Source organism: Coturnix japonica, chromosome 1 (assembly GCF_001577835.2).
Source record: "Coturnix japonica isolate 7356 chromosome 1, Coturnix japonica 2.1, whole genome shotgun sequence".
Taxonomy (NCBI): domain Eukaryota; kingdom Metazoa; phylum Chordata; class Aves; order Galliformes; family Phasianidae; genus Coturnix; species Coturnix japonica.
Window position 1 is genome coordinate 1,834,424 of NC_029516.1, and position 13,653 is coordinate 1,848,076.

The 13,653-nt window shown below is 38.8% G+C and overlaps 1 protein-coding gene across 4 annotated transcripts in view; it reads left to right on the forward strand.

Moving 5' to 3' along the window:
• Positions 1-13,653, forward strand: part of CHCHD3 (coiled-coil-helix-coiled-coil-helix domain containing 3) — a 146,149-nt gene that overhangs the window by 32,933 nt on the left and 99,563 nt on the right. For all 4 annotated transcript variants that reach the window (XM_015861502.2, XM_015861569.2, XM_015861656.2 and 1 more), the window contains exon 4: positions 12,044-12,188. In XM_015861502.2, coding sequence (XP_015716988.1) covers positions 12,044-12,188 — 145 coding nt within the window. The remainder of the gene's footprint in view (positions 1-12,043; positions 12,189-13,653) is intronic.

Genomic DNA, 13,653 nt, shown 5'->3' on the forward strand with positions numbered 1-13,653 from the left:
TGGGGAAGGAAAGAGGTTGTGGCCGTGAGGACCAAGTGAGCCAAGGCAGGGAGTGCCGGGCACAATGCATTTCTGGCACTCAGTCCTTGCTTCCCCAGCCTGTGGTCAGGCTGAGATCCCCCACAGAGACCTAGAAAGCAGCTTTGTTGCCCTTCTTTGAATACGTTCCAGTGCCTCCTGAACCTCCCCTAACCTCTCCTGGGACAACTAATGCCATTTCCTCTAATACCTCTCTTGTTGCTTTTACCTTGGAGAAGAGGCCAACTCCCACCTTGCTACACCCCCTTTTATGGAGTTGTAGAGACTGATAAGTTCTCCCCTGAGCCTTCTCTTCTATAGGCTAAATTCTGGTTCCCTGAGCTGCTCCTTCTAAGACTCATAAAGCTATTCTTTAATCAGAATATGCAAAGTCTCTGTGGTCCTTTTTAACCCAGGTCCTTTTCAACACAGGTCATTGTAGGAGTTACGTTATTATATCTTAAATCTGTTTTAAAATCTCTGTTCAGACAGTCTCAACCTTGGAATTTTACTTATACTTAATTAAGGGTCACGGTAATGTGTGTTCTAGAGACAAACATTTCTAGTGTAGCCATTACCAAACCCAAATACTTCTCTGTCTGCTCAGCAGGTAAACAGGTGGAAGGGTAATATCCCATTGTTCTTCATTCAAGGTCCAGTGGGGTTCACTTAAAGATCCAAAAAACATACTTGAGCTTCTCTGTGTGATTTCCTCTGAAGCAGAGTAAGAAAGATTCCTGTGATCCCTTGAAAAGGGAGTTGAGTGGATGGTGACTATCAGTAGGTGAGAAATGGTGGTTGTCTGAACATCAGCAATTTCAACCTGCAGTTCAGGAAGAGAACTAGAAGCTGCAGCAGGAAGAGGACTTTTGTGTCTCCTAACCACCTTTCGGTACAGTTACAGATACAATCCCTCTTATTCCTTGGCTGGACTGGCTTCTGTTTCTCTCAAGGAAAATGATAATTAGCTGGGAATGGCTTTTGATAGCTCTTAAACTTTGCTATGCTTTGACTGGCTCATCTCCGGTGAGTTCTTTGGTAAACTTTTGCCTTGAAAAGCTACAGGAAAAATGCTTTCCTGAAAAGACAGACCATGGATTTCCAAACATTCCATGCTAATGACTTGCTAAAGTCTGCTGGGCTCCATATGGTGTGGTATTTTATCTGTCATTAGCAGGATGAATTATTACAGCCTCTGTATTTCTCTACATACTTGTCTGGGCTTAAAGATCTTTCTCAAACCTAAATAATCTTTTAAAAACATGTACATGGCAGTCCACAAAGGTGGCTCTCAGTGGTAGGTTAGTAGATTGCAGCCATTCATTTCTTACTCCTTTTTATTCTTATTGTGTTTTGGAAGGGTCTCTGTATAACTGTGATTCACTTTACAGTTTAATTGATACTCTGATGTGTCTGAGTGCCTCCTCCCGACCTTATTTTGTCGTGTCTCAGCAGTACATTGCATACATGACATGCTCATAGTAAACTTCATGCAGTGGGCAGCTTTTGCAGAAAAGAACAACAAATTCACCAGAGCAAATGTAAAGTGAAAGAGGAATGAAGAGCAATATTAGAGAAGAACCCTTTGGGAAACTACACACCAAAAATGTTATATTAAAATCAATACTGGAGCTTGACCTTTTTGCAGTACCGTGTATTTTAAAGCTTACTATTGATTTCTGTTTTAATAACATGTTTATTTTAGTTTACTGGCATTGGTCCGGAGAATGTAAGAAAAAGTGAAATGATTGATTTCTTTAGAATATTCATTTTATATTTTACTGAAGAACATTTTAACTTATTTCATTTTATATGGGTTGTGCATTAAATACAGTGAAAAATCTTTTGAATAGATTTTTTTTCCCCTTCCTAATTGATTCTATTTTCCAAGGTAATTAGATACCCAGTTTGACATAGCTGGCCTTTTCTCCCAGTATTTTTTTCTATTAGGGACAAAAAGCTTCTTTGTTAGTTAAAAAAGTGTTATAATCTGGTATTATATCAGACAGACCTCTCAGTTGTGTGAAAACAGTCAGAAAAATTGCATCATCTCTACTGCTGACTTTAGGATAGAATACTTCCACGGAAATACACTGGACTGCAAAAGTGAATGCATTTATTTCAACTCCTGGTAGGTCAGGAATAAGAATTTTCTATTTCCTTACCCAAATGACTGTTCTGTTTTTAAAAAGCAGCTGAAGAATTTTACTTAGTTGATAATCAGATTTGGGAGTGCAAGCATTGTCACAGCAGACTCACACCAGAGGATTGCCTCCTTTTCTGACAAGCATTCATAGAATCACAGAAAGGGCCTGGGTTGAAAAGGACCACAATGATCATCCAGTTTCAACCCCCCTGCTATGTGCAGGGTTGCCAACCACCAGAGCAACATCCAGCCTGGCCTTGAATGCCTCCAGGGATGGGGCATCCACAGCCTCCTTGGGCAACCTGTTCCAGTGTGGCACCACCCTCTGTATGAAAAACTTCCTCCTAATATCTAATCTAAACCTCCCCTGTCTCAGTTTAAAACCATTCCCCCTTGTCCTCTCACTATCCAACCTCGTAAACAGCCATTCCCCCTCCTATTTATACGCTCCCTTCCAAGTACTGGAAGGCTGCAATGAGGTCTCCCCAGAGCCTTCTCTTCTCCAAGCTAAACAAGCCCAGTTTCCCTCAACTTTTCTTCATAGCATAGGTGCTCCAGCCCTCTGACCACCTCTGTGGCTCTCCTCTGTACCCATTCCACCAGCTCCATGTCTTTCTTGTGCTGGGGGCCACAGACCTGGACACAGTACTGCAGATGGAGCCTCACAAGATCTGAGTAGAGGGGGACAGTCATCCCCATGAAGTACTGCAGAGATTTGAGTAATGTTCAAATACAATTGGGAGAAACTGCTTTTAGAGGAAGGCTCCTTGATTACTGTTGCCATTCATGGGATAGAAAATGTTGCACACTGGTGTGAGAATATTTTGTTTGAGGTTTGAGGGATATGATTTAGCTTTGAGGGATATGATTTAGCTTTGAGGGATATTATTTAGCTGGGAAGTATTGGTAATGGTTGGACTGGATGTTCTTCTAGGTCTTTTCCAACCTTGATAATTCTGTGATTCTGTGAGAAGGTATATGTGTCACATTGAGTTATGCTGTCAGTGCTGCCACAGCTGCTGAAAACTTATTCTGTGTTCATTCACTTTCATACAGTATAATTTGTCTTCCATGAATGCTGAGAAGATTAACCTTTTCCTAATAGAATATTCAGTATACTGGGGGAAAATAACTGACTACTGGTTTGAGAGAGCAAAACTTGGATATTTATAGTGACAAACGGGACTTTGGAAAAGAGGACATAGTCTGCACATGAACTGAAGTGAAAGGCTAATGTGACATCTAATAAGGGACTCCTATCTCTGAACTTTGCATGTAAGTTTGTGTGACTCTTGTTCCACATTTGAAGGTGCTCAGCTGATTACACAGCAGAGAGAGGACTTTAAACAGCACTCAGTAAGACTGTTGAATAAGCTTTTCTGAAGTGCAAGAAGAGATGCATAGGGGTTTGGTGACAACTATTTGTTTCCCAGAACAGAATATTCAAGTTTGATGTGCAACTGCAGTCATAAAAATAAAATGATAATAAAGTAAAACCTCCTTGGTTTGCCTGCAGAATGGGCCAGTTCAGCCTCAGGACTGGGGAACACTCGTGGAGAAAAGAATGCATTTTGCACTGATTCCACTAATTGAATTTCTCCTGTTCTCCCTTTCTAGTTACACCTCTTTCTCCTTTTCACAACAGAAGTAGCCCTGTCCTATCACATCCAGCAGAAGGTTTAGATGTGAACTTTTTCTGTAATATTACTGAGGTCCAGAGGATTATGGAATAACTGCCATGCCAGAGGAAAGGAAGGGATTAGCAAGGTCAGGCTGGGTTAAAACTTTTCAGGTGCAAGAAGAAGCCTAGATTTAACATGAAGATGTGAGATCTGAGCACAATTTTGGCTGACAAACAAGTACTGTGATCAGGTGAGGTATTGTAACTCATCCCACTGTCACCAGCCAACTGTTGGAAATGATTATGTTATGATGGAGGCCAGGTCAACTTCTGAATGGGACTGCATCGTACCTTCTGCTTTTTATAACCTTAAAAGCATAGCACGTGATCCCACCTGCAAAATGTGAAGGGAATAAAAATGCTGATGAGAGTGAGAGTTTGGAAATACCTGGCTGGTTTTCTTTGTTATTTTCTAGGAAGAAAAAAAAAATAGTATTTGGTGGTGGTAGAGTTACTCTCCATGATTCTGTTATTGGTCTGATTCTCCATTAATATAATTATGTTTAGTTCTCAGTATATGCAGAGATGAATTTTGGAGACCGGGGATGGAAATAGGAAAAAGCAGTGCTATAATTCACTCCTATCTTTATAAACCCCCATTTTCAAGGGTATATTTTTCACTCTGATTTTAAAACTTGGCATCTCAACTGACAACTTCTATATGAAGCTTCATCTTGATAAGTTTATTTCTCAGGGAGATTGGAAAATGACTTGAAGCCAGTGAGTTTATTTGGAGAGAGCATCAACAAAAATAACATCGCTTCGTAGTTTCAGATTCAAGTAGGGAGGAGGGCAAATATTCCCCCCTGGCATTTTAAAACAAGTCTTTGCTTTCAAATTGCTGAGCTCTTTCGTTTTGAAGAGTAGCAAATGAGCAGACAAAGCAAAGAAACACTTAAAATAATAACAATAATAAAATGTGGTAACCGTCCCTTCACTTTAATGAAGAATTAATGTTGTCATAATTTCACAACTGCCTTTGCAGATCCCAAGAGGAGAGATATTAAAATGGAAAGTAATTTCAGCTGGAGTTATGAGGATATCAGGAAAGTCTCAGCTAAATACTTATACAAATTATGCAAAACAGCTTTACTATTCTGACTTATGTTCCTTGCATGCCTCTGGCATAAAGGTAGAAATTTGTTCATATGTTCTGTCTTTACATAATAGTGATTTATATGCACATATTTTAAAAATGGTAGATTTAAGTTGTATAATTACACCCCTCCCCACACACACTTGAACAATCTCCCCTCTCTCCTACTCACTCTCCCTCTGCTCAATCACAGTTTTTCCCCCCACCGAAAGAAAGAGAACCCACAAAACACAAAAAACCCTAATAAGGAAATTCAACTCAGCCAACTTCTGTAAGGGATCAACAGACCGAGAGTAGCTAGCATCCATATTGCAACAGGTATTGCCAAGCTGTCCATTGTACTCATGTTTATAAGTTGAAGAGCTGTGTATAATGACTAGTGTTGAAATTAGTGTCTTTGATCTCTTAATCAAGGACTGGCATGTAAAAGAACATGGCCATTAGCAAAGATTTTCATTTGACAGTTATGCTGAGGCTGAAGGGTGGCTGGAAAAAGGAAATTAATGGAACATTCAACTGAAGTTAAGTTGGACATAGTGTTATGGGTGATTCTGGAACTGCAGCGTGTGGAACAGAGGATAATTGAGAGAATGGAAATAAATGGTTAAGTGGGTAAGGTGGAACTTGTATTTACCCAAGATAAATTGTGCAGATTATGGTCAGTGTGTTACACAACCCAAAAACAGAAAGGCAGCAACCCAGACTTCCTGGTAAAGCAACCAAATTGATATTTTGCTCTCTTGGATCCTGTTACTACTGGATATGAAAATGCTGCTGAATTTCAGTCCATACTGGAATCTCTATAAAGATACATGAAACAGGTGATGACGAATATTTCTTTATATTAACTCACAAGATCCAGGGCAGCTGCCAGCTCTCATTAGATGATGAGAAGGCTTCCCTAACCCATATTCTAAACACATAAATTGACTGCTCTCATTTTCTTTCTTCTCATTTGTTCCTGTATTTTAATTTGGAGCTTTTGATGATGTTTTTAAAACTTTAGCATTTTTACTTTGCCTTCCTGCTTTTCTATTTTACTAGTTCTGATTCTGCCTTAGTTAATGAGATCTGCTCAACACGTAGATCATAGAATCACAGAATCATAGAATGGTTTGGGCTGGAAGGGACCCCCCCACTAGAAGCAGGATCGCCTCCCACCAGACCAGGTTGCTCACAGCTCCATCCATTTTGGCCTTGAATGCTTCTAGGGAGGGGGCATCCACAGCTTCACTGGGCAACTTGTTCCAGTGTCTTCTTTCTTCCTAATATGTGGTCTGAATCTACCCTCTTCCAGTTTAGAACCGTTTCAGAAGCCAATTGGGTAGAACACAGTTACATAAAAGTTGTATTCCAGTCTTAAATTGAGAAGAGGTTTCTGCTCTCCTGTGGATGATATTTTCTCTTAACTTTTCCAGAAATCAAACTTCAGGATGGATTTTTAAAGAGAAGGGTTGCTATTTCAGTTAGAAGTAGCCTCTTTCGCCTGTAGAATGCAATGCCCTACATGAATTGAAAACAAGTTTTTCATGTTTTTGTTTTTTAGGAGAAAGTTTTTTACCCAAAGAGTGGTGATGCACTGGAACAGGTTGCCCAAGGAGGTTGTGGATGCCATGTTTTGCAGAAGCAGATAAGCATTAGATCGATAATCATTGAATATTCCAACTTGGAAGGGACCCCTGAGGATCATATAATATAGCAGACTTGGCAGTCAGGTGAATACTAGAATTTGAGCAGGAGAGAGATCCATTTCACGCTTCTCAGAGTCCAGTTTAAGTTTAGGTTAAAGGTTTTCCTGGTGTTTCTAGCATCTTTTCAAATCCCTTGTTAGCTCCAGTGATTTTCATCCACATCTTTCTATGGCACATTCTGTATGCGTTCATTAAATATTGAAACTCAGTACTCGGAAACATTATTCATTCATTAATATTGCATCGTAGCCTAAACTACATTGTTCAAAACACTTTTGGATGTTATGCAAGTCTGTCAGAATGCATTAACAAACTTTGTTGCATCAAACTAGGCAAAAAAACCACGACATGCAGTTTCTACTGTGAACGTGTTGCACTTTTATTTTTAATTATTGGAAGCTTTCAGGGTTGAGGAGATGCCATATAGAAAGGAAAATGCTCAGAGATCACGAAAGATGAAGGATGCTGGATTAAATTAACAGTAATTTAGAAAGCATACAGATGTACTGCTTCAATGATGAAATGTTCTTGTTTTATGTCTTCTTACATGGGCTTCATTCTTCAAGATCACTTCCAGTATTTAAGCCCAAAATATCTTTAAAGTTTTCTGTGTTTTCTAGAAAATAAGATGATTTTCTTGATTGTGGGCTTTGAAACAGGAAATACTTCGTTTTGGTTGTTGGAGGTAGCAAAAAGTGACAGTTCACACTCTAAACTTGAATGAGTTTATTGTGGATCACCAGAAATCCATCAGATCGTGTAACTTGGAGACTGTAATAAAGATGCAACAACTGGCAAGTAATCATTTCCCTGGAAAATAACAGAAAGGATATGTTTAAGCTTCGATAGTGTAATAAATCTTCAATATCTGGAAACAAAAAGGGCCGAAAATGATATATCACTATATTTGCTTTTAATACTGTAGTGTTTACCAGTTCTGGGTTTCCTGTGGATTGTGGAATAGTTTAAAGTGTTTTGTGGCCATAGAAGCTCAAAGCTCATAAGACTGTTGGTGTTATTTTGTTTGTTCGTCATTTAGATTTTTAGCATTTCTCTATGGTGCTGTTTTTCATGAATTAAAGGGTGCTTTTTTTGTTAATGACAACCTTTGCCATCTGCAGGCGTCTTCTCAAGAATGACAGAAATGGATATTCTGGAGTAAACAATAGAGTGATTTCTCCTGGATTGAGAATTAAATTATTCATCTTGTTAGTATGGCTTACATGGTTCATGCTGTGCAAGATTACAGTCCCACGTTGTAATTTCATGTGGTTTCATTAACAATTCCCTTTCCTTGAACTCGTTTTAAAAAATGGATCTGAAAAGCATGGAAGGTTTTCTTCATGGTGCAATGAAGTTGTTGTTGTTTTTTTTCCTTTCCTGGAAAACATACTTATGTTTCTTAAAAAGAGATTATAGCAAACACGCTTGTCACATTAGAGAGGCTTTGCTATATTTTTCCCTTAAACTTCTAATTCTGCTTCACAAGTGATTAGAGAGTGGAACCAGTTGGGTATTTCAACTTTTCTCCATTTTCCTTAATGGTCATATGTTTTTATATTTGAAATATCTGTGTTTTGAGACAGGTTGGCTTTCTACTTATCTTAGAATCACACCATTGTTTGAATTGGAAGGGACCTTGAGGGTTCTTCGAGTCTAACTCCATGCTTGTAAATTATGATGTTATTTAAAATATATTTAACAAAAGGGTTTTATTGCCTTAACACAAAGAGCATCATGAAGGTTTATAGGTATGCACCGATGTGCTTTTCTATTCAGTGTTCACAAGTTTGGATTTACTGAGAGCATATTTCCAGAAGGATGGGAGCTGATAGGAACATGCTATTTTGAAGTATCATAGTTATGAGATGTTCAGTAGGTTAATTGTGTTGGTCACTGGCTGCATAGTTTTGCTCTATGATAAAAACAAGGTTGAATTAACGCTGAACAGGTCCAGAAGTTGAACTTGAAGTTACCATATAGAATTTATGAGTGTTAGGAGACCTAGAGGTAATAACAAGATAACTGACTTAATAGTGTAGTGCAAGACTTAATGCTCTTTGTGTCATTACTCAGAGTTCTGAAGTTCTTAAAGCCAGTAGAAAGGCAGGAAATTTTGGTTTCTGTATGTATGATTGTATGCTGTAGAACAGTTGAGAGTATGAAATACTGTGAGGTGTTCATCCAGACTTTAGTATGAGTAGGGTTTTGGTTGTACTTTCCAATAGCACTGTGGAAAAGTGATAGGTTTGCATCCTTTATTTCATTAAATCGACTGCTGTAACTACATGGCCGTGTGCTTCTTGAAACAGTATTTTGTAATTATTTAGAAATATTTTATTCCAGCTATCAACTTTGTAGAAAAATGTATAGCAAGCAGCCTTCTCTGCTGTTTCAGCAGCTTTTTTAAAGCACTTTCCGTATAAATGATCAGTGTAATGCATAATGTCTTTTGTCTGTTAACTAAAGCTTTCAGCTTAAACACAAGAGCTCCTTATACTGAGCCTTCAATTGTGTTGCAATTAAAAATGCCGTTTCAAGTGGTCTGTTTCTATGGCATTCTTGGAGTAGTGGACTTTACTGTCAAACTGTGCTATTTAATTGCTTATCAACTGCAGATATTGACATATTTATTTATTTCACTTTTGGCTAAGTAATAATATGATTTATTATCGTAGATTTAGCTGATGTTTGCTTTCATTCAGCAGCACTACACGTTGAACGCCAATAAAATGAATTTGTAATGTCAAGGAAGGAAACTACTGTAAGTTGATGCAAGCAAATGTTTGAGATCAGAATGTAGCTGCCTTCTGTTTGTTTCATTAAGCTCCTACAAGCTTCCCAATTACGCAACTCAAATAAATGCAAATTACTTCAAAATCCTACTTCTTGTTTTAAAACTCTGATGAATTTAAATCAGTTGTGATGGGCATCTAGGACATTTTTGGTGGATAAAAGTTGCCCTAAGTGAAAAAGTCTAGGGGATGCTTTAGGAAGTTAACTAGTTGTGTTTTGTTCTGTAGATATGATGACATACATTTCTCATCTAGTGGTTGGCAGTACTGCACGTAGCAGGGGATGTGAATCTGGATGATCACCGTGGTCCTTTACAATTCACACCATTCTATGATTCTGTGATTGCATGAATGAGGATTAGGGTAGAATCACGGAATGGATTTGGTTGGAAGGAAGCTCAAAGATCAGAGGGTGGTGATGCACTGGAACAGGTTGCCCAAGGAGATTGTGGATGCTCCATTCCTGGAGGCATTCAAGGCCAGGCTGGATGTGGCTCTGGGCAGCCTGGTCTGCTGGTTGGTGACCCTGCACATAGCAGGGGGTTTGTAACTGGATGATCATTGTGGTCCTTTTCAACCCAGGCCATTCTGTTGTCTTAATGAACAAGCTAATACTTAAACATTCTTTTATTCATCAGATACTTGGAAAGAACACATCACTTGTCTGTGTAATAATGTCTTCTTGATTTTACATCAGCAGTGGTGACAAAGGAGGTGAGGAAGAATGGAACATCCCTTTGGCCAGTTTAGGTCAGCTGTCCTAATTCTGTTTCCTCCCAGCTCCTTGGGCTCTTCACTGAGAATGGCCTTGGTCCTCTAGCAGCCTTTTCAGATATTGTCTGACTTCAGATACTTTAATTACTTTGCTGCTAGGTCTAATATGCATAAGGAAGCAGGAGAAAAGCATGTACGGGAAGTAAAATCTATAAAGGGCAAGGAAAGAGTTTACTTCAATCTCTGGGAGTGCTAAGTGCTTTCTCTGTTGTTTCTCCTCAGAAAAAGCTGCTGAGATGTCTATTTTGACACTTTTTAAACAAAACATTATTTCTCCAATGGAAAAGACGACCAGAATGTTTTGACTGAAGCATTGATTGTATGAACGATTTGATATACCAATGCTTCTGAAATAATTTGGGGGACCTTGGGAAATCACTTAATGGAATTTGGTCCATGTCTGCATAATCTGACTTTTGCTAGAGTAATTGAAGATGCCGCTTAATAAACTTTTTATAAAGACTCCCAGTTGGTTGCTGCATTTCAGAGGGTTGTCTGAGCACCGAAGTAATACATCTTGTAATTGTCTTTTCCCCCCCCACCCCACTTAGATGTTTTCCCTGGGGAAGAATCTAATGTACTGTAATGCTCGTACCTTTTACAAAGTGACCCCACTCATTACAGTTTGTTCTCTGAAGCTCCCTTGACAACATATAAATGCACTGAGAATCCTTAAGCTTTGTCTCCTCCACTCCTCGAAAAAAAATCTATTATTTGAAAAGTTGTGTATAATTCTGCTATTACAGCTCTGAGTTCCCCAGTGTTGGCACATGTCACAGTGCATGCTCATCAGATGTATTTTAATAGCTATCCTATTTATACCTGCACATTTTCATTAAAAAATAGGTGCAGTGTGCTTACATAGAGTAACTTGGTAACAGTTTTGAGTAAAGTTATGTTTTGCAGTGTGTGAATGTTGAGACCTTATTGTAGCCTTCCACTACTTGAAAGGAGCATATAAACAGGAGGGGGAATGGCTGTTTATGAGGGTGGATATTGATAGGACAAGGGAGAATGGTTTTAAACTGAGACAGGGAAGGTTAGATGTTAGGTGGATGCTTTTCACCCAGAGGGTGGTGTCACAGTGGAACAGGTTGCCCAAGGAGGTTGTGGATGCCCCATCCCTGGAGGCATTCAAGGCCAGGCTGGATGTGGATCTGGGTAGCCTGGGATGTTGGCTGGCAACCCTGCACAAAGCAGGGGGTTGAAACTAGATGATTATTATGATCCTTTATAACCCCAGGCCATCCTATGATTCTATGGTTTTCTGGGGCTGGTGGTAACTGTGTTAACTCTGTTGCAATAGGTTTGATTGCTCTTTTCATCTCCTCTCAAATTGCTGGGAAAGGTTTATTCTGATTGTTTCATCTGTTTTCCAGCTCTGTATCAGGGACCACATTTGGGTTTATGGTGTGTCTGGAGACCAAAAACATGATCCCACTGCAGAAAAGAAATGCTGTTTTATGAGGAAGTTGGATGGTGAGGCAGGGAAGAATTTCCTTGAAAAAACTTTCCTTAAAAACAACAAACTGAGTTCTCCTCAAGAAACAGACAGAGCTCTGTGTATACCCATAGTGCTCAAAGATGCTTCATACTTATGAATGATCTGTGCTTGATATGATTTATGAAGTAGTGTCCCTAAGACTTGTGGAATTTGTGTATTTGGATTTTGAAGCTTGAATCTGAAATAATCTGGAATTTTAGGTGAATTCGTGCTCAGCTGTTTTAAGAAGCCTGTAATAATTTGGTACAGGGATTTCTCACAAAGTGATCGTGTTTACATCTCTTAAAATGAACTTAGATAATAAGCTTTTGATGTAAATCTCCCTCTGTCTTCCATAGACTGAAACAAGAACAAGCGTATGTACGTGATGAGTTTGGCAAGATCCTGGAACGAGAAAGGATTTCTTCCAATGAGCATTTGACTCGAGCCATCATTCGTGAGAGAGCTGCGACAGAAGAGGAGCGTCAGAAGGCGCAGCGCTTTGTAAGTCCAGGATCTTGTAGAGTGCTTGGATTTCTGAACATCCATCTCTTCAGACTTGTTTCAAACTATCAATACAAGCTGAAAGCTTATGTTGTCTTGTGATGGCTTTTTTTTACTGGTAAATATTGTCATTTCATTTTACTCTAAATTTTCCCTGTCTTAAGGACAAAAAGAGCCAAACTCTACTGAAGGTTACAAGTGTAGTTTGCCTCCTTGTGCCTGGGATAATATGAATATCCTTCTCTTTTCAGAGGGAGAAGAATAGTATGGTAGAAGACTAGCAGAGTAATAATAGAATATGATTGAAGAATAGTATGGTAGTTTAGGTTAAAGGGAAGTTCTTTACTGTGAGAGTGGTGAGGTGTTGGAACAGCTGCACAGAGAGGCTGTGGATGCCCTGTCCATCCCTGAAGGTGTTCAAGGCCAGGTTGGATGCGGCCCTGGACAACCTGCGCTAGTGTTAAATATGGAGGTTGGTGGCACTGCATACAGCAGGGGGATTGGAGCTTCATGATCCTCGAGGTGCCTTCCAACCCAAGCCATTCTATGATATGATTCTATGAGTCTGTTTACTAACTTGGATTATCACAGAGTTGCAGAATACAAGACCCTCTTCCATAAGTTAATTACTTTCATATTTCAAGGAAGTCCATAATATTCCTCAGTTGAAAACTGGCTGTCAGCAAGGAATCGAGAAGTGTAATTTTGAAGTCTCGTTCATGCTAGAAAACAAAAAGAATTGTCTAACTCTTGTTGATTGCCTCAAACTTGGTACTGGTTTAGTGAGAAATGGCGTATCAAATAATCTTATTTTAATAGAGCTGTTGTACAAAAGCTTCTGGACAAAGAAGTTATAAAATGCAGCTGCCTGTTTTCTTTTGAAAACTGACAACTGTATATTTCAGGCCATTTCAAATGTCTGTCAAATTCATAGCTTCCTATCTAACATTTCCTTGCTATCTTGAGTCTGTATTGAGCTTTCCAATAACGATAATCGTTGTGCTCTGAGATATGAATATCACTTAGGATTTCTTTTAAGGTTGCCAGAGTATAAATGATTAACAGATAGGTGTTTTCAAGAACAAAAGTATCAAATCACTTAAGTGAGCATTCATTTTAAAATAAGGAGGATTAGTTATACCAACATATATATAAATGTTTGACATAAATATATGTTTGACTCTGCATCAAAGATGAATTCAGAGCTTTCTAAGAGCTATTGGTGGGTAAGAGAGGCAACCAGTCACTTCAGTAGCTTTATCTATGCCGTGCAAATACAAATCTATTGCCTCTGCTGTCTTTCCAAACCATTTGTGGTTTAAAATTTAAACAAACTAAAAACAAACAATAAAAATTATTAGATTAATGCTTAATATTTTGTTATTTTTATATCTGGGGGGAAAAAGGAAAATGGAGGGGAATTATGTCTAAGATATAGCTTTAGCCTTATGCCTTTAAACCTTGG